The sequence below is a fragment of the Lepidochelys kempii genome, chromosome 21 (assembly GCF_965140265.1).
Source record: "Lepidochelys kempii isolate rLepKem1 chromosome 21, rLepKem1.hap2, whole genome shotgun sequence".
Lineage (NCBI taxonomy): Eukaryota > Metazoa > Chordata > Testudines > Cheloniidae > Lepidochelys > Lepidochelys kempii.
The window spans coordinates 5,357,110-5,377,186 of NC_133276.1; the positions used below are offsets into that span (position 1 = coordinate 5,357,110).

General features: G+C 45.6%; 2 protein-coding genes across 7 annotated transcripts in view; both read right to left on the reverse strand.

Annotated features, from left to right (window-relative positions):
• LOC140901501 (complement decay-accelerating factor-like) overlaps window positions 1-20,077 on the reverse strand; it is a 101,954-nt gene that overhangs the window by 50,389 nt on the left and 31,488 nt on the right. The gene's annotated exons all lie outside the window — the stretch shown is intronic.
• LOC140901509 (complement decay-accelerating factor-like) lies at window positions 5,346-16,562 on the reverse strand. Its single transcript, XM_073320465.1, has 6 exons — window positions 16,406-16,562; window positions 15,014-15,205; window positions 14,039-14,135; window positions 12,022-12,107; window positions 7,105-7,304; window positions 5,346-6,351 (listed from the first exon to the last, which is right to left on the reverse strand). Exons 1-6 carry the CDS (start codon window positions 16,488-16,490, stop codon window positions 6,199-6,201), a joined length of 813 nt encoding a protein of 270 aa, XP_073176566.1. The 5' UTR covers window positions 16,491-16,562; the 3' UTR covers window positions 5,346-6,198.

Below are 20,077 nucleotides of genomic sequence, written 5' to 3' on the forward strand. Positions count from 1 at the left end.
GCCGATATAAATTGGCCTTGCCCTAGTGCAGTTAGAGCTGTGACTATTTGCAGCAGCTGAGAATCTGGCCCTGTATTCACAGCATAGGAAGACAGGCCATCACAGGTGTAGTAGAAAGGGAGAGCCTGAAACATGAGGCCTGGTATCAGAGCCCTGGACTAAAGTAGTAGTCAGGCCCTGCTGATATAAAGCAAAGTTAGCAAAAGTGATCTGGCCCTATTATAATACATGCCTGCTTGCAAGTTCACAGAACCTGAATGAACAGGGCTGGTACTGCAAAACCACACACATTCCTAAGAAGTGCTAGGCACAGGACACTCACAGAAACACATTCCAGAAGGGTGGTACCAGAACACCCCATATCAAGTAAGTTACAAACGCATGCCCCAAAGGTAAAAGGAACATGTTAACCCCTCCTAGAGATAAGGACATGATGACACTGATGGAAACCAGCAGGTATGATTGAACCAGCACGTACAAGGTAAAGGGTGGTGAGGAAGTAGATCAAGAGAATTTGAATGCAGGCCTCTATATTGAGCAGGAGTCGGGCTAACTCTATCTTTAATAACGTGAGATTTTTAGAAGCGGAGATAGTGCAAAGCGAGTGGGAAAAGAATTGTGAGAGAGGCTGTTGTGACCTTGTATTAGATAAGAATAGAATGTAGATGATAAGAGAAATGGTAAGAAAAATAAGATATCATGAAGGAATATGTATAAACAATATGCAGCTGTTGATTACTGTCTGTAATAAAGATATAAATACTTGCTCTAATTGTTTATCTTTGAGAGACCTGCCTAGGTGGGGGAAACCCTGTGTCCTAGGGCACTCTCTCCCTCTGTGCAATTGCTTGAGACAGTAAAGTGTATCTGACCTGCTGCACCCAACCTGAGAGTGAGAACTGTGTTTTTCTCCGACAGTGGTAACTAACCATGTCAGAGGAGCAATACGTAACATGTTTGTGTGGGTGTATAAAGAAGGGTCTCAGAGGGCATGTCTTTGTCTGGCCCAGGAGGGAACAGAAAGTCATAAGAACGGCCATACGGGATCAGACCAATGGTCCATCTAGCCCACTATCCTGTCTTCCAACAGTGACCAATGCCAGGTGCCCCAGAGGGAATGAACAGAACAGGGAATCATCAAGTGATCCATCCCCCGTCACCCATTCCCAGCTTCTGGCAAACAGAGGCTAGGGGCACCATCCCTGCCCATCCCTGGCTAGTAGCCATTGATAGACCTATACTCCATGAACTTATCTAGTTTTTTTTAATCAACATATTCTGGCAATGAGTTCCACAGGTGGACTGTGCGTTGTGTGAAAAAATGCTTCCTTTGTTTGTTTTAAATCTGCTGCCTATTAAAGTCCTGCCATTCACTGAGCCGGTCCATTGTTACAGGCATACATGTGCTAGCGTAACCATAGACATTGATCTGGGGAGCTAGGACCATGCTCTGTCAACAATAAACCTGGCTAGGTGCCTTTGCTACTGAAATGGGGCTGGGGTTTATATTGGGCAATTCAATTGAAGTCTGCTGTGTCCCCTAGCTGCACAGAGCTGGGACAGCACACTGAAACAACACACACAGCCAACCCTACCATAAGTGGGTAAAGCCCACTTTGATCACAGCAACCAACAGCATGTGCTTTATGGTAGCTCCTCTCAGAAAGAGTCCCTGACCCTTACTTTGCTGCCTAAAGAGGAGCCAAGTTCTTTTGAAAAATCAATTGCAAGGGTTGAGATTTTAAAGTCTAGCTGGCCCCAGTGGGTGATGAATTTTCAGAGTAGCTCTTCTTGATAAAGCTTTTAGCTTTGCAACATGTAGACCTTTGGCTGAGCCATGGACAATGAAAGCCTTACATAATGTTTCTGTATGCTCAGAAATGGAATGATCTCATGTAGTAGGGGACAGTGATGGACAAATATCTGCTCTCCTACACAGTGTTTCCTTTGGCAAAAAGGAACTGGAAGAAAAGCTGAGGTGGTCACTGCAGACTGCATCTGCCGACACAATTGTCAGCACCGGAGAGGGATGGGCTACAAACTACAGTTCAATACTCTATTTGCAGCATGGGAAGGAGGTGGGCTAAGTGAGCACAACTCAGTTTGAACATTTCACCTGTTGTGATCACTAAGTGGAATAGGTTGGGAAGCACATAGGGAGTCTATTCCAGGTGAGGGAAGCATAGATTTAGCAGAGGCTACTGGTGCTTGCCCTGAAGGGAGCATGCCTGGGGCTGGCCTTGTAAAGACAAGGACAAGGGGGGCTAATTCATCCCCATGCTAGATACTGCTTTTGTGTTCTGGGTCCAGCTGCAACTTGTTCAGCCTCAGTGCAGGTTAGAGCAGCCTTCTGGCTACCCTACCTTGTGCAGGGCTGTGTTTGTGACCAAGAAGCTGGGAATAAGCAAAGTGCAGCACAGGTCCACCCACATGTCCATGCCCCGGAAATGCCCCCAGGACACACACTACTGGAAACCCCTGCAGGGCTGCATCAGAGCCATCAGATCCATGGACTGTCTGGCTGAGAAGCAGAGAAATGAACAGGGCTCCGCCCCATAATTCTAGCCTCTACATCACTATGTGGCTCTGGCTCTAGTGTAGGGTGACTAGATGTCCCGGTTTTATAGGGACAGTCCTGATTTTGGAGGCTCTCTTATATAGGCTCCTATTACCCCCAACCCTCTCCTGATTTTTCACATTTGCTGTCTGGTCTCCCTACTCTGGGGGCAGTAACTGAGCCCTTAGGTTTCACAGCTGAGATTGGGCAATAAGTGCAGATTGAAACAAAGAATGAGTAACTGACATGAATATGACGACCAAGCACCAACATCCTCAAAGTTTTATATCAGGGCAATAAAAGGCTCTTTGATTAGTCAGTGATGACACAGGAGGAAGATAAGTGCAACAAAGGGTGGAATCGCAACAAAATGTGCTATTGATTGAATAATAGAAAATGCTGCTAAATCTCTTGGTCAATCTTTAAGGAGAATTAAGCTTCATTCACTACAATATATTGTAGTGAGCAAGATGCTAAAAGGGCTCTGTTTTTCCCAGGAATCTGATTTTTAGCAAGTCATTTTGCTCCTTCGAGGAGTTCTTCTTGAATAGGGGGAGCAGTTCTAGGAAAGCTCCACAGCAAGCTGGAAGGACCTTACACTTGCAGGAGCCAGGAGCCAGGGTCCCGTTTGGCCGAAGGGAACAGGTCCATATGAGCAACGGAACAGGCCTAGTAAGTCGTCATATCCCATTCATCCCCTGCAGTGAGTACAGGCTTGTTTTAGCAAATTCTCAAGTGTCCTGCTCTTATACATACAAAGCTGGGTCATGCACTTGTTATGTAAACATTAGCAGAACTCTATGCTGCTGTAAAAAGTCAAAATCAAGGGGTCCCTGAATTGAAAAAGTAATTTGTGGGGTGGTTCTTCCCACCACCTCTAGATTTCTCCACTTCTGGTGAAGATGCTCCGGCACTGGAACTATTTCACAGGTAACAAAGGGACAAGGCCAGACTGCAGAAACAGGCCCTCTGCTACCAGCCTGACACATACTCACACAGAGCTCTACGTATGCAAGTGCACCAATAACCAAAACTTCTGTTAGCCCAACAGATCAGGACAACAGTCTTATCTCCACCAGACTGTGATTATACAGGCTGCGAGGGCAAGTTTGTAAGATTATGAATGCACTTCCATAGCACACACAGTATACTTCCAAACTCATTTCAGATGCTAATTAGACACAAAACCAAGAACTGGGACCCAATCCTGCTGCCCTTAGTCACATGAATCATCCTAGGGACTTCTATAAATGACAGCTTTTGTGAGGAAGGGCTGCAGGATTGGGCCTTTGGAAGAGAAATCTAAGGAATAGTAGAGCCATTAATTAGATCATGACAAATTCCCATGAAGGGGCAGATGCTGAGAGGTGATCAGCAGCTGCATTTTCCATAGATAGCTATGGGAGTTGTGGTACTCAGATTTTTAAGGTGGTGGTGGGGATAGGGAGCCCCCCCAAAAAATTTGCATGTACCAGCATATGCTGCTAGAATTCAAAGGCTCACGAATGGCATGTGAATTTGTTCTGATTTTTTTTTCAGAAGTAAGCGTCCATATCATTACTCTCCCAGTGAAAAGGAAAACCCAGAGGCCTCTAAAGTAGGCACAGACTGACAATTACCAACCACCTACCACCAACCAGAATATGTAGTTGGTGAGAATGATCACTGGCCCTGAACCACTTCCACAGTTTTGATAGCTGCCTTTAGTCTCCCCCTTCCCAGGAAGGGCTCGGTTTTGTTCCTCTGACCAGAGTGGAGTGAAGTATTCATTACTCAATATGAGTAAGGGTGACAGGATAGTGGGGTAGGTACTGCACAAAATGATTGTTGAAGAGCGGCCTCTAGTGGTAGATGGGCACACAGTAAAGATCACATTGCCTACCTCCATCCAGGATAGCACGGGAAAGCAGTCGTGATGAGAAGTAAGAGGCTGTGGGTCAAATTCAACTCAGACTCTCTGCAAGTAGAGAGACTGCCTTGGCATGTGTGTTGCAGTGTGATGCTGCAGAGTACAGGGGAGACAAGCAGCCCGAACCGCCCAAAGCAGCCAGAGACGCAGCTTGGATGCGCTGAGTCAGCGTAACTTCTGGGCTGAGCACCTAAGGATCCTCAAGCCGGATTGAAATTGCTCCCTGACACCACGAGCTCTCCCCACAGCAAGTCACCCCCTGGCCCGCTCTGCACACAGTAGTCCTCACAGGTCTGAGGAGACAAGCTTTCCCCATCTGCAAAGGCTGAGTCTGCATGGTATGTCTCTGCTGCCATTCTTTTCCCATAGCTGCTCCTGGCTTTACACAGCTAAGGTTTCTCACTGGAGGAGACAGCAGCACTGGTACATTTGGCATAGGGACAATCACAAGTGATGTTATTCTCAGAGCAGCCCTATGCTAACCCTTCCCGAGCAAAGCCTCCTCTGCAGTAATGATTTCCGAGACAGGCATTTACCAGCCATCTTTCCTACTTACCCTATTGCCCAAATTAATCCCTGCTGTTACCCCAGGAATGTAGCTGAATCAGTGATTTCTTGGGGTCCATCAACAGTGGTTAAAGAGCTAGAAACTGGCATGTCCCCCTTATTCCACAGGACAAGCTTCCCTTCCACTACTTTGCTAGTTTGATTCAACCCTGACCACTCTAGGTGCGAGGGGAAAGGTCAGTCTCTCACTCAGACTGCTCACTGGGCTGGAGGAGGAGCAGGAATTAGTTCAGTGAAATGATCCTTTAAACACCCTGGGCATCTGCCTGCCTTACAGCCAAAGGGACAAAGTTATAAAAACAGACAACTGGCAGTTGTTACAATTGCATTTTATTATAGCCCTGCAGGGCAGAAATTACTACTTGATCACAAAGGCATAGGTTAGAGAACACCCCTATCATTTACTGAGGGAAATGGCTCAGATGGTTGTTTCTCTACAATTTAGATTGCTATCTACTCCTGATGCGTGTGCAGCTGAGTACAGCTATTAAGTGCCTTGGGGGATAGCAGATTTCAAAAACGGCTTTCTTCAGTTTGACAAGGCTGAGTGTCCTTAAAAGGAAGCATCCTGCCGACTTCATAATTGAGCAGACAAGGCAGCCTAGAGGGTTTTTTCAGCCGCTACACATTTTAGAGTGGTGCAGGAATTTATCATCGTCACCACTGCTCTGAATGTGTGGGGAAATTGGGCAGTTAAATACCGATTCAACGCTTCGAGTGGGTGTTTTGGTGCATTAAAGTTAAATGTAAGCAGCAATTATGGGATGTCTACAAAGCTGAGGTTAGACTTGAGTTTCCTTTTGCATGATATGTAAAGCTTGTATCAACTGGTAATTTGCTTCCATGCTACTTGGTCAACTTACCTAAGGAAAACCAAATCTCACTCTTTCCTTCACTATAACCCCTAAAACCTGTATGAGGGCCTGAAATCCCTCGTTTATCAAGTGGAAACTCAAATTTGTGAAATTCAAGGGGAAAACAAAAAAATCCTAAGAACCGCACCCAGGAAGGAAATCGGATCCCCTGTTTATCGCCTATTCTGAGTTATTAGCTCTATTAGCAAGTTCTATGAAATCAGTAAGTCATCCTGGATGTAGTGTAATTATATAAACTGCATCCAAAGGGGAGAGAGAGTATCACAATATGGATCACAGGTCTCAGCTATTCATTGTGACTTTAGCTCCAGCTCCAGCTTCTTAATCTCCAGACACAGCTTCTGCACTTCCAGCTGAGTTCTCAGTCTCTCCAGAGACACCCCACACTCATTGACCTCTTTTACAGAAGCCATCTCACACACGTCAGAAGTGCTTTGCTTTTTCTGTAAAACAGAGGGAACATGCTTATGCTACAGCAGAGAAGGACTCACCCTCTCAAGTATGCTTGCTCCTTTTTGAGTCTGAACCATCATCCAGTGTGTTACATGCATCTGCCTCAGGGCCTGAGCATGCTGCTAGGCACCCTCACATCTAGTCAGTTCTACAGAAACTGACTGTGCTAAGCAACAGTGATGAGGTTTCGAGCAACCTAAGGTTTGGCACAGATTATAAACCCATTGGGCAGGAACCAGCCCTCCTTTTACAAAGAGCTGAGCACACTAATCTCTCACTAATTAGTAACACTTGAATTGCCTAGAAAACCTGACTTTTGTAATCCGATGAAGTGAGCTGTAGCTCACGAAAGCTCATGCTCAAATAAATTGGTTAGTCTCTAAGGTGCCACAAGTACTCCTTTTCTTTTTGCGAATACAGACTAACACGGCTGTTACTCTGAAACCTTTCCTCCTGTTGTGATTTTTACCCACCAAATTTTATTTTGCATGGAGCAGCTGCTATAAAAGGAAGAAAGCTTCTCTAAAAATTGGAGATGGGTGTAGCGAGGGATGATGTGTTTTGTTTTCAGATAATTTTTTTTTTGCCATATGGTGTATCAATGGCACATGTCCCTACCCGATTGCAAAGACCTCATGAAGTTAAGTCTTTGCTTCATTAAATCAATGCATGGTTACTACTATTCTTTAGATTAGAAATTGGGCAGGGTGCATCAAGAAACCCAACTGGGCAGTGATACTTACACACACCGGTAATGCTGTCCAGCTACCGTCCGCTAAACAAGTAATACTACATCTGTCTGTTGCAGGCAGCTGGGAATGGCTTGAAAACTGGTACCCAGGAGAACATTTGAAAGGAAGGGTTTCATTCACATGGTACCACATTTTTTCATCCAGGGCATTGACCATGCTTCCAGTTTGCACCTCTGGCTTCTGACACCCAGCTGCAAAGAAAACGCAGAAGAGAAGGTAGTTCATTGAAAGGAGCAGATGCACTGTGAATGCTGGTTGTTGCTCGAAATGGAAGAGAAAATAAACTGTGGGTAAAGGGTCTTGAGTGTATTTCACTGGAGTTCTGGTTTATAAACAACCCATGAAACCAGCTGCACCGTGACACACTCTCTATAGAGAGAAAGAGAGTCCATGATTGAGCATGGAGCCAACCATGAAGTGAATTGGAACAGGTGTTCAGCACCTTTCAGGATTGAGCTCAGTGACTATCAAGCCATCCAATCAACACCTACAATGAGGCTTTTGATTCCAGTCCCACCATTCTACCAAACCAAGACCTAAAGAAAAGCATGAGTTAAACACAGAAATCCCATCCAGTATTTCATACGACTGGCATTTCATGGAGGTGTCAAGCTGGGGCAGCAGAGCATAGGTGCTTTTTGGGGATAGTTAACATGCAGTTTGTTCCTGTGCACACTTGTGGTAAAAACCTCTTCACTTTATTGCACTCAGACTCCTCTGCAGCAAGGGACAAGTGCTCGGAAGTCAATGGAGTCACCTGGGATTTTCACTGGTGGAATGAAGAGCAGAACGTGCTCCTTAACAGTGTCTTACACTCTTATAGTGACTTTCACCTTGAAGGATCCCAGAGGACTTTTCTAGATACTACAAGGATTTGTACATAAAAGGAACCCCTTCCCCACTGAAATGCAGCCTCTTCTAGGGCAGGGCACAGTCTCCAAGCAGACAGAGGTTCATGTTAAGTCTGAGACAAGGAACAACCAAAACTAGTGCACTTATGGCAGCTGACCTATTTCCAGACAACTCACTGAAAACCATGCCACATAGAAACAGATCATTTCCTTTAAAAAAAATTCTAGGCAGAGGTTAAGCTTTAGTCTCCAGGGGCAGCTGCAGCCAAGAGTTTCTTCCTGCACTAGATTTGCAATGACTTTGGGACTGACAATATCCTGAACAAACCATATGGAATTAAGATTTACTTAATTTTATGAACTTTAATCTTATTGAATTAGGGTTAATACCTTTGGGATCCACAAAATACAACAGAAGCAAAGGAATTCAAAGTTAAGGACAAAACAACATCTGGGGTGCCCTATTTTATCCAGATGAGATTTTTTCTTAAAGCTGAATATCCTTTTGGTATGGTTTTACAGAAGCTACAAAAAATAGTGACATTTACACCAAGGGGGCTCTCCACTCCAAATTCCATTTTGCTCTGTGTCAGATATACGACGACTAGATGCCTCTCCAATATGTGAAAAAGTCTGTGCCTCTTGGTACAGTATTACAGCTGTAAATTACTGTTGATCCATAGGTGTAATGATTATTACGGTCACTTGAATACCTCTGTCATAAATATAAAGGGAAGGCTAATAACCCTTATGTATGCAGTAACAAAATCCCTCCTGGCCAGAGGTACAGAATCCCCGTACCTGTAAGGGGTTAATCAATTCAATTAACCGAGTTGGCGCCTGACCAGAAGGACCAATGGGAAAAGATGATACTTTCAAATCTGGGGGGAGGTTTTGTTTGTGCTCTTTATCTGTTCCCCTCTCCGGCAGAGAGGGTCCGAGCAGGAAAAAACATCTCCTAGAAACATACCTGAAGTGAGCATCTAAAATTACAAAAATTGTAAGCAAGGCATGGAAATGCGTGAGATTATCTTTTGTTTTAGCTTGTGAATTTTCCATATGCTAAGAGGCAATTTCATTATGTTTTTTAACAGGAAAGCAGAGTCAGAGGGCAATCCTCTGTGTTTTATATCTTTTTATCTACCCTGTAAAGTTATCTTCCATCCTGATTTTGCAGGTGTGATTTTTATTTTATTTTTTAAATAAAATTCTTTTTAAAAACCAGATTGATTCAGTGTCCTAAAAACTAGGAGTTTGGTCTGTGCTCACATGGTAACCAATTGCTTAGTATATTATTCTCAAGCCTCCCCAGGAAAGGGTGTGAAGGAGCTTGGGTGGGGGATAGATCTCCAAGTTGCCCCTCCCTGAATGTTTGTTTAAATCACTTGGTGGTGGCAGCAATACTGTCCAAGGACAAGGAAAGGAATTTGTGCCTTGGGGAAGTTTTTAACCTAAGCTGGTGGAATATAAGCTTGGGGAGGGGTCTTTCATGCTGGTCCCCACATCGGTACCCCGAGTTCAGATTGGGGAGGGATCCCTGAAAACCTCCCACTCTTGATTTCTGGAGGCGGACGACATGGAATTTCTAGAATATATTACAAGTTAAGAAAAAAGCATTTAACGGAAGGGAGAAAAACTGCCATAGCAACAAGCAGCATTTGATGAAGGGAAAGCAGTGGATGTATTGTTTCTTGACTTTAGCAAAGCTTTTGACACGGTCTCCCATAGTATTCTTGTCAGCAAGTTAAGGAAGTATGGGCTGGATGAACGCACTATAAGGTGGGTAGAAAGCTGGCTAGATTGTCGGGCTCAACGGGTAGTGATCAATGGCTCCATGTCTAGTTGGCAGCCGGTATCAAGTGGAGTGCCCCAAGGGTTGGTCCTGGGGCCGGTTTTATTCAATATCTTCATAAATGATCTGGAGGATGGTGTGGATTGCACTCTCAGCAAATTTGCGGATGATACTAAACTGGGAGGAGTGGTAGATATGCTGGAGGGGAGGGTTAGGATACAGAAGGACCTAGACCAATTGGAAGATTGGGCCAAAAGGAATCTGATGAGGTTCAATAAGGATAAGTGCAGGGTCCTGCACTTAGGACGGAAGAACCCAATGCACAGCTACAGACTAGGGACCGAATGGCTAGGCAGCAGTTCTGCGGAAAAGGACCTAGGGGTGACAGTGGACGAGAAGCTGGATATGAGTCAGCAGTGTGCCCTTGTTGCCAAGAAGGCCAATGGCATTTTGGGATGTATAAGTAGGGGCATAGCGAGCAGATCGAGGGACGTGATCGTTCCCCTCTATTCGACATTGGTGAGGCCTCATCTGGAGTACTGTGTCCAGTTTTGGGCCCCACACTTCAAGAAGGATGTGGATAAATTGGAGAGAGTCCAGCGAAGGGCAACAAAAATGATTAGGGGACTGGAACACATGAGTTATGAGGAGAGGCTGAGGGAGCTGGGATTGTTTAGCCTGCAGAAGAGAAGAATGAGGGGGGATTTGATAGCTGCTTTCAACTACCTGAAAGGGGGTTCCAAAGAGGATGGCTCTAGACTGTTCTCAATGGTAGCAGATGACAGAACGAGGAGTAATGGTCTCAAGTTGCAGTGGGGGAGGTTTAGATTGGATATTAGGAAAAACTTTTTCACTAAGAGGGTGGTGAAACACTGGAATGCGTTACCTAGGGAGGTGGTAGAATCTCCTTCCTTAGAGGTTTTTAAGGTCAGGCTTGACAAAGCCCTGGCTGGGATGATTTAACTGGGAATTGGTCCTGCTTTGAGCAGGGGGTTGGACTAGATGACCTTCTGGGGTCCCTTCCAACCCTGATATTCTATGATTCTATGATAATGGGGGTTTGTGGTTAAAACAAGTGCAAAACCACCACCAAAAACCGTCAGAAAAGGAGAAAATGGAGGAGCTGTAAATATGTACAGTTATGTTAGCAGCATAATGGGGAAAGGAGATGCTAAGGTAGTAGATGAACAGGAAAAAAACTCTGAAAAACCTGAAAAAAAAAAGGTCAATGCATTTGCACTGGAAATCAGGGACTTGTTTTCTTAGTGCCTTCTGAAGGAAAAGTTATCAGTAAGATGTTATCATTCATATTCAATTGGAAAACCTGAGTTTATTTTGATAAAACTTTATTACATAGGAAACTAGAAGTAAAAATGTAAATGTTATGGACGTTAAAGGAAATGTTAGCAGAACACAACTTTTGCTAGAAATGCAGTTAGCCTCTATGCTTAATTAATCCTGGTATATGGTGAAGTTACATTGGAATCCTTTTCCTTATAATTACTCAAAAATAATTAAAAGAACAAGCCCCCGATGTACGCAGAAATCTAAAGCTGATTGTCTAGAATGAAATAATCTGACTAGCCTTCCATTAAAAATTTATCTGAGAACAATTTCCATAATAGCAGCAAAGATATTTTCCATTAAATGCCTTGTACATTTATGGCACTGGATGAATAAAATGTCCTAAGAGTCTGAAAAAAGCAAGCATCGTTTAGCTCTCACATACAAACAATAAATCTGAACTCGAACACAGCAAAACAAGTTGAATTCATAAAATTTTCTACAAATAAGTCATGGAAAAAAGCCTACTGTGATACAAAGGAAGTAACAGGATTATACATGAAAACCTATCCTGTTCACCTAAAATCAGTCAAACTCAAATCAGTTTTAAAACCATTTTCTTCAATATAATTTAGACAGAATGAATTTGACACTGCCATAAATTCCATGTTGACTATTAATCACAAGGTGACAGTTGTGTTATCAGTTATTCAACAGGTAAAGTTTATTCCTGATTTTCAATAAGCAAGTGAATTTGACCCATATGAGCTAGCTACCAGTAAGCTTTGGGGATTTTCAACAGTCTTCCTCAGACTGGTACCTCCATTAGCTTTTAAAATGGTGAAACAAACACAAGACTGAACATTTTAACAATACTTATTTTCTGTACTAGTGAATTCATTTTACAGCACAATTTGCCTAAACTACTCACATGAACTGGCAATACCAGAACAGAATCATAAATGTATAAAATCCACTTACCTTCACAAAATGGAAGTTCATGATTCCACGTGACCCTTGTTCCATCAATCACACACTGACTAGTATCATGTCCAACTAATCTGAACCTAAACAAGAACACTTTTTAAAAGGCAAAATTTCTTAACAAATTACTCAACTTCTGAACCATCAGCTCAGATATTTGCAGTATACTTCTGTTCTGCCAGCAGGTGGTGACACTGAATTTCAGGTGATTCCATTCTCATTATAAAACAAGAGTTCTTGTTTAGCTCAGTATTCTGATCAAAGCCAGAAAATAGGAAGTGAGAAAAGTGACTCCAGCTAACAGAAGGATTGACATCTGAGTTTTACATATTAGAGATACCCAGTTCACCACTGCTGATTCTCTGAAAATTACCAAAGCAATGCCAAAGATACTGTAGGAAGAGGAAAATAATTGGCTACCAAATTCAGAACTAACACTCAGTGTAAGAGCTCAGTGCATTCTGTTTTTCTTTGTTTGATGCTTGACCCTATATCCCAAACATCTAGAAAGAGGCAGATGAAGTTATTAATACAAATAACAAAATTCTGCCCTATGTATTTAATTATACCATTATAAATTTCAGAGTAGCAGCTGTGTTTGTCTGTATCTGTAAAAAGAAAGGAGTACTTGTGGCACCTTAGAGACTAACACATTTATTTGAGCATAAGCTTTCATGAGCTACAGCTCATTTCATCAGATGCATACAGTGGAAAATACAGTGCGGAGATTTATATACATAGAGAACACGAAACAATGGGTGTTACCATACAGACTGTAACAAGAGTGATTAGGAAAGGTGAGCAGGAGAGTTGGGGGCGGGGGAGGAGAAGAGAGAAGAGAACCTTTAGTACTGATAATCAAGGTGGGCCATTTCCAGCAGTTTACAAGAACAGTAGGAGGGGAAACAAACAAGGGGAAATGGTTTTACTTTGTGTAATGACCCATCCACTCCCAGTCTTTATTCAAGCATAAGTTAATTGTATCCAGTTTGCAAATTAATTCCAATTCAGCAGTCTCTTGTTAGAGTCAGTTTTTGAAGTTTTTTTGTGCCAGCAATGCCCCTCTGCCATGTACATTGGCCAGACTGGATAGTCTCTATGTAAAAGAACAAATGGACACAAATCAGACGTCAAGAATTATAACATTCAAATACCAGTCGGAGAACACTTCAATCTCTGGTCACTCGATTACAGACCTAAAAGTGGCAATTCAACAAAAAAACTTCAAAAACAGACTCCAGCGAGAGACTGCTGAATTGGAATTAATTTGCAAACTGGATACAATTAACTTAGGCTTGAATAAAGACTGGGAGTGGATGGGTCATTACACAAAGTAAAACGATTTCCCCTTGTTTGTTTCCCCTCCTACTGTTCTTGTCAACTGCTGGAAATGGCCCACTTTGATCACTACAAAAGGTTCCTTCCCCGCCCGCCCCCACCACTCTTCTGTGGATAATAGCTCACCTTACCTGATCACTCTCCTTACAGTCTGTATGCCAACACCCATTGTTTCATGTTCTCTGTGTATATAAAGTCTCCTCACTATATTTTCCACTGCATGCATCCGATGAAGTGAGCTGTAGCTCACGAAAGCTTATGCTCAAATAAATTGGTTAGTCTCTAAGGTGCCACAAGTCCTCCTTTTCTTTTTACAATTATAGATGTGTAACAAAATATAAACACCAAAAATAATCTTTGAGAAATGTTTATAAATGCAAACAGCTTTTTGGGGGGACCTATTTAAAAAAAGCCATTCCAAGATTTGAAAGCAAATCTTTTCATATTTGAATACAAGGTACTAAAAAGGGAAGGTTCACACAGTGGAAACTCTGACCCAACCTTCTTTGCATTGAACATGCAGAACAGCTAAAAAGTTACAGCTATTTCAGGAACTTCATACTCCAGAATGCCCCGCTGAAGGTTTGTCATAATTTGCTATCTAGTCAGTACAAAGGGTCTACAACAGAGGAAGGAGAAAAGTTAAAAAAAAAATATCTCACTTTGACATCCTTACCCTTTGTCACAAGAAAATGTAATGTTTGAACCAAACAGGAGATCTGTGATATGAATCTTGCCATTAGCTAGGTCTCCTGGATGTCCACATGATTTTCCTAAAGAGAGGATATAACGGGAATTAGATTTTTTTTTTGGTATGTTCTGTTAGAAAAAAAAGATAACTAAAGGGAAATAATAAGTAACCCACATTTTGGCATATGACTAATGTAAAGCTAAGTGTTACATTAATTTAAAAAGCCTAAGACAAGACAAAGGCCCTCAAATGTGATGAATTTACGTATTGTTGCGTTATGAGTGGAATGGATAGGACCCGTGCCCTTCTAGTGACATATCCCTATTGGTTATAAGCTATCACATTGCCAAGCTACAAATTACTAGGAACCCAAATCAAGTGAATTATACAGAAGATAATACAACAAGATGCCAAAAATTGTGGCCGACTTGAAGAGCCCTATCCTGCAAGATGCACTTTTACTTTCCAGAAGGATGTGAGAGCTGAAGAATTATACCCAACGTTTCCTTTCTCAAGGAAAGCATAACCCTCCACACAGCACTCCCAGCCCACAGAGAAAGAAAAACAATTTAAGTGATATCACCGTCACAGCAATGCAAATCAGTATCACTAAGTCATGGGCTTGGCACGCTTTTGTCAATAACGACATGCAATGTCTGCATTAGTCTCGTCTCCATGTGCAGTCCTGGCCCTATTGAATGGAAGTGTTGCCACTGACTTCAAGTAGGCCAGAATTTCATCTTCTGTGTTAGAGTTTTACATTTGAATCTTTATGAGAGCTTTATGCTCCACCTAAAAAATCCAAACAATTCTGTCTGAAAAACAGTGTCCCTTTCAAGCTCCAAATCAAATGTTACAAAATCCTCATTCCAGTCCAGAAGAGCCTTTAACCTGTTAGTGTTTTCTGAACTCTAGAGTGTGTGGAAGGGTTGCAGAGGGAAGAGAGGAGAAAAACCTTACTTCGACAAAACTCTTCGGGTTCTGACCACACCAATTGTCTTTTGCAAAGAAGAGTGGACTGGGCTTTATAGACTTTTTGGTAACCTGGGTGGCAGTTATAGCTCACTGTGCTCTCAGATGGAAAGTGTGTCAATGTCTTAAACTCATCCAGCAGCTCAGCAAAGCTTAGCGTTGGTGGGGCACCACAACTACCTATGGGAAAAAAAGAAACATTTTAACTTTTGGGAAAAACCCCTAAACTCTTTAGTTTATATTTGTTTGTAACTAAGCCTTAATTGACACAAAGGCTGGGATTTTCAAAAGAACCTAGGAAAGTTTCAATGGGTTTTGGGCATAAAACTTCCTTAGGCCCTTTTGAAATCCCAGCTTGAGATCTTAAAACAAGGAGTACAAAGAGCAGCTTGCACTACCAATCTGTGAGGCACAAGGTAAGAAAAACATAAAATACTGTGTGTTTAGATACTTATTTTAAAAGAAAATCCTAAATCCACAGAACAAGCATGACTAGTTAAGCAGTGGTAAGATCATAGAATATCAGGGTTGGAAGGGACCTCAGGAGGTCATTCTAGTCCAAACCCCTGCTCAAAGCAGGACCTATCCCCAATTTTTGGCCCAGATCCCTAAATAGCCCCCTCAAGGATTGAACTCACAACCCTGGGTTTAGCAGGCCAATGCTCAAACCACTGAGCTATCCCTCCCCCCAGACTCGAGCAGAGCTGCTGTGTAACCATCTAGACAATTTGACAAGGGCACTTTGAAATTCATCTCAGAGCTCCAATTAGCTTAATCAAATATCCATTGGACCCTGTAAATTAAAAAAAAAAAGAGCAAAAGTGGAGAGGAGGAAGAAACAGGAATGGAAGAATAGAAATATAGATACCTATTTTCCACCTGAAGAGGAAACTGGCATCAAATAAACTGAAAATCTGCAAGCGGACTCTGGGATGGCTGTCAGCACAACAAACTAGGAATGTAACACCCTAACCCTTGTTGGACTAGATGACCTCCCCAGGTCTCTTCCAACCCTAATCTTCTATGAAAAGATAGAGACTGTTTAACAGACTTCTAGGAATTCGGCAATCCCTGTAACCTATTTCCTTGTGGGCAAGGTGGACGCACTGTTCCCAGCACCGCTTTGACGCTGGTTTGCTGGAGGGGTTGGTCACTTTTACACCCCCGGCAGGAGCGTGCACCGCAGTGCAAGCCCCCGGGCAGAGGGTGTACGGCCCGGTCGTTACGACCCCTGGCCCGTTCCGGTCCATCCCGCTCGAACGATCACCGCCCGCCCCCAGCCGGTTCTCCTCCCGCCCCAAGTCACGGTTTCGGGGGGCGGGACCAGCCTGGCGCGGGACAGGCACGGCTCGGAAACCAGCGAGCCCCGCCGCGACTCACTGCGAGCCCCGGCCAGGGGCAGCAGGAGCAGGAGCAGCGCCAGGAGCCCCCGGGCGCCGGGCCGGCAGCGCGGAGCCGAGACCATGGCAGCTTCGGGGCACTGGCGGGGCGAAGGCTGCGGAGCGTCTGCAGCAGCCCCGGGTCCGGGCTAAGGGGGCGGGGCCATACGGGAAAGGGGCGGAGCCTCCGCCGGGCGGGGCGGGGCTGGTGTCTCTGCTGGGCACCCACGTGCTGTCCGGGCAGCAGGTGCGGGGGGAGGCCTGCGCTTGGCCGGGGTCACGGGTTCGCCCCCGGGGTCCTCGCCCTGCCTGCGGCGTGGGAGCTCGCGCAATCCCCGCCACCCCCGGGCTCGGAGCAGCTGCGGGGCGTGCGCGCATCGGGGGCAGTGTCAGTGAGGTGCCCAGCCGGCCGCGGGTTTCCCGCCCCTCCGTGCCCCCCCGCGGAGCGCAGCAGCCCCCCAGTCTCCGCAGCCGGGGGGTCTCCCTGCCGCCCCCACGCGGGGCCTCGCCCTGCAAAGACAAACCTCTGTCGGGGCTGGTTCCAGCCTCTCTCCACCCCGACCCAGTGCCGCTGCCCGCGACCCGTGCTCGAGCCAAGGGAGCGTCCAAGGGGGAGTAGGAATAAAGCCGCGTGAGGTGGGGCGGGTTGCGTTCCAGCAGGGAGCAGCACAACCGAGTGGGATCCGGGTCTTTCCTGGAGTCACTTGCGGGATACAGCGCTCGACAAACAGTCTCGGATCAGTTCAGTGGAAGGAAGTGGTTGCCTAGGGATGTAAAAAACACCCCCCTCCCCCTGGGGAATTCAGCCTGCAGGTTATGCCAGTCCTGAGCTCAGGGGAGAGGAGAGGGGGGTCTGACTTGGCTCTAGCAAACCATCTGAGCCCTGATGTGTTCCCCCCAGAATGGCATCAACTTTTCTGGGGTGAAAGTAGTGTTACCAATCCTTTGCCCAGGCCATCATATCTTGTTTTGAAGAAGCTGCTTCTGCATCACTGCAAACTGTTGGCACCCACAGGGAAACTCTTGCAGTGGCTAAACCTGTTGGCCACCACCAATGGCAACCTAATAATTTAGTTGGAAGATCATCAGACTGTTGGGGTTACTCAGGGGACTGCAAAAGGGTGCCGGGAGGGACTATGACAGCATATCACCACTAGTGAGGCCTCTTTCAAGCCATCACCGGTATTCGCTGTGGCCAGGTATTGCACCCTCCTATAGCAGGAGCTTTTTCCTCATCCTCTCACTCCAGGGACCTTTCCACTCCAGGAACCCCAACCTCCTCTTCATGACTGAGCTTTCTGACCAAGTCACCATGTGTTCCCCCCCCTTCTGAGTTGGCAAACTCCCTCATGAGAGATGGTCTCAGGCAGTCTGACCACTCACTGCCCGGCTGGTACCACTTCCTCAGGAGCTATTAGGGGCGCCTAGGCCCACCCTCTACTCCAGGGCCTGGCTCAGGGGCCCGCTCATCAGTGGCCAACGTTTGACCTACTCCATACCTTGTTGGTTTTCCGCTGGACCTTACTTGTCTCCCCCCCTTCTCTGGGCTCACCAAGCCACACATCCTTCTCCCCCAGAATAACCATAACCTATTAGCATCTAGTTCCTCAAGACACCCTCCTTCCAACCCCTTCTGTTGCTAGCTTCCTGGTTTATATGGACCCAGGCTGTTCCTACACAGTTGAGCTTGATCTACTTAAATCCCAGTCTCCTCCAGGTGCAGGCTGGGCAGTTAACTGGCCCAATTAGCCATATTAACCCCTCCAGGCCTTCTGTGAGGGTGACCACAGCTGAAAATATTTATTGAAATGACTACTTTCCCTTTTGTTTCTGGGGAATCCAAGTTAGTTGACACCAGTAATGAGCCCCTGGGACAAGAAAGGGTCATGAGTGATAGTTAACAAAGAAGTTGAATACAAGTGTGTTTTCCTCTGCGTGTTTTCCCCAGGCTCTGGGTATCCTTCCTAGGGTAAAGCAGGCCCTTAACCCACCCACCTATTCCTCATCCCAAACAATGGGCCAATACCTGAAATCATTCCTCAATCCTTAAATTAGGCAAGAGTTGTTGACTTTGATGGCTGTTTACTTAGTACATATCCAGTCCTTATTTAAAGACTGCATGATTCACCCCGAAGATCTTTACCTATTTTTCCATTTTTAATGACTCTGTGCAAAATAAATATAAACCTTGTCACGGAAAGTGAAGACAATGGTATTTTATAACAACCAAACAGACTAGGTGCTTGACAGAAGACTGAAGCCTGGTCTACACTACAAAGTTAGGTCAACATAGGCCATGTTAGGTCGATTTAATAATGAGTCTACACTACCAAGTCCCTTTTGCTGACCTAAGTGACCTGTAACGTCGACTTCTGTACTCCACCTTTGTGAGAGGCATTGCGCTTGATTAGACATCCATGCGTCTACATGGGGATAATTTAAACACTGTGTTTTGTAATTCAAATGAATTGGCCTCCAGGAGGTGTCCCACAGTGCTCCGCTGTGACCGCTCTGGAGAGTACTTTCAACTCCACTGCACGTCAGCCGGGTACACAGGAAACAGCCACTTCCCCGTTAAAGCCCCAGGAACTTAGAATTTTCATTTTCTGTTTGATCAGCGTGGAGAGCTCACCATCACAGCTGATCGTGGAGACTCAAGGCCACAAACACGCTCCAGCATGGAGTACACAGGAGATGCTGGATCTTACTGCTGTGTGGGGAGAAGACATAGGCGCCGGCTTCCTTTGGGCCTGGTGGGTGCTCAACTCCCTGCTCTGCCCCAGGCCCTGCCCCCGTCTGTCCCCTTCCCCCAAGCCCTCACCCCCGTCCTGCCTCTTTCTGCCCCCACTCCGCCTCTTCCCGCCCACTCTCCAGAGTGCGCCCTGTCGCAGCTCCTCCCCCTTCCTCCCTGCACATTGCAAAACAGCTGATTGTGGCAGAGAGTAGGCGCTGGGAGGGAGGGGGAGGGGTTGATCGGCAGGGCCGCCGGTGAGCGGGAGGCACTGGATGCCGGTGGGTGCTAAGCACCCACTAATATTTTTCTGTGGGTGCTCCAGCCCAGCAGCACCCACACAGTTGATGCCTATGGGAGAAGAGTCTCTGCAGGCAGAGCTCTGATCCAGCAGAAGAAATGCTGACCTCTACGCCAGGACTGCGCGGGCCATAGGGGAGAAGGTCTACATCAGAGATATGCAGCAATGCCGCGTGAAAATAAAGGAGCTTTAGCAAGTGTACCAGAAGACAAGGGAGGCGAACAGTCGTTCTGGTTCTGCCCCACAGACATGCTGCTTTTATAGGGAGCTGCATGCGATTCTCGGCAGCAACCCCACCACTACCTCAAATCGCTCTGTGGCTACCTCCCAGGAGCCCCGGGGTGACCTCGAGCAACAACGAGGAGGACATTGTTGAGGAGGAGGAGGAGAAGGAGGAGGAGGCGAGGCAGGCAAGCGGAGGATCCATTCTTCCCAACATCCAAGAACTGTTTTTAACCCGGGAGCCCATCCCTTCACAGGACCAATTGCCGGAGCTGCATGATGCCGGGGAAGGCACCTCTGGGGCGTACACATTTCCAGTCAAACCGTCGGGGTTACGTGCGATTATTTTTAATGTTTAATTTGAACAAAAAGGTTGGTGTAGTGGGTATCGGTGGCCACTCCAGCTGTGCAGAGGGTGC

Bases quoted from the DNA above. Each gene is read 5' to 3' on its own strand.
- LOC140901509 (XM_073320465.1), bottom strand. From the start codon at position 16,490: ATGGTCTCGGCTCCGCGCTGCCGGCCCGGCGCCCGGGGGCTCCTGGCG. The intron at 7,305-12,021 runs GTAAGTGGATTT...TTTTCTTTGCAG, and splicing joins TGAACTTCCATTTTGTGAAG to CTGGGTGTCAGAAGCCAGAG. The intron at 6,352-7,104 runs GTAAGTATCACT...TCTGTTTTACAG, and splicing joins GGACAGCATTACCGGTGTGT to AAAAAGCAAAGCACTTCTGA.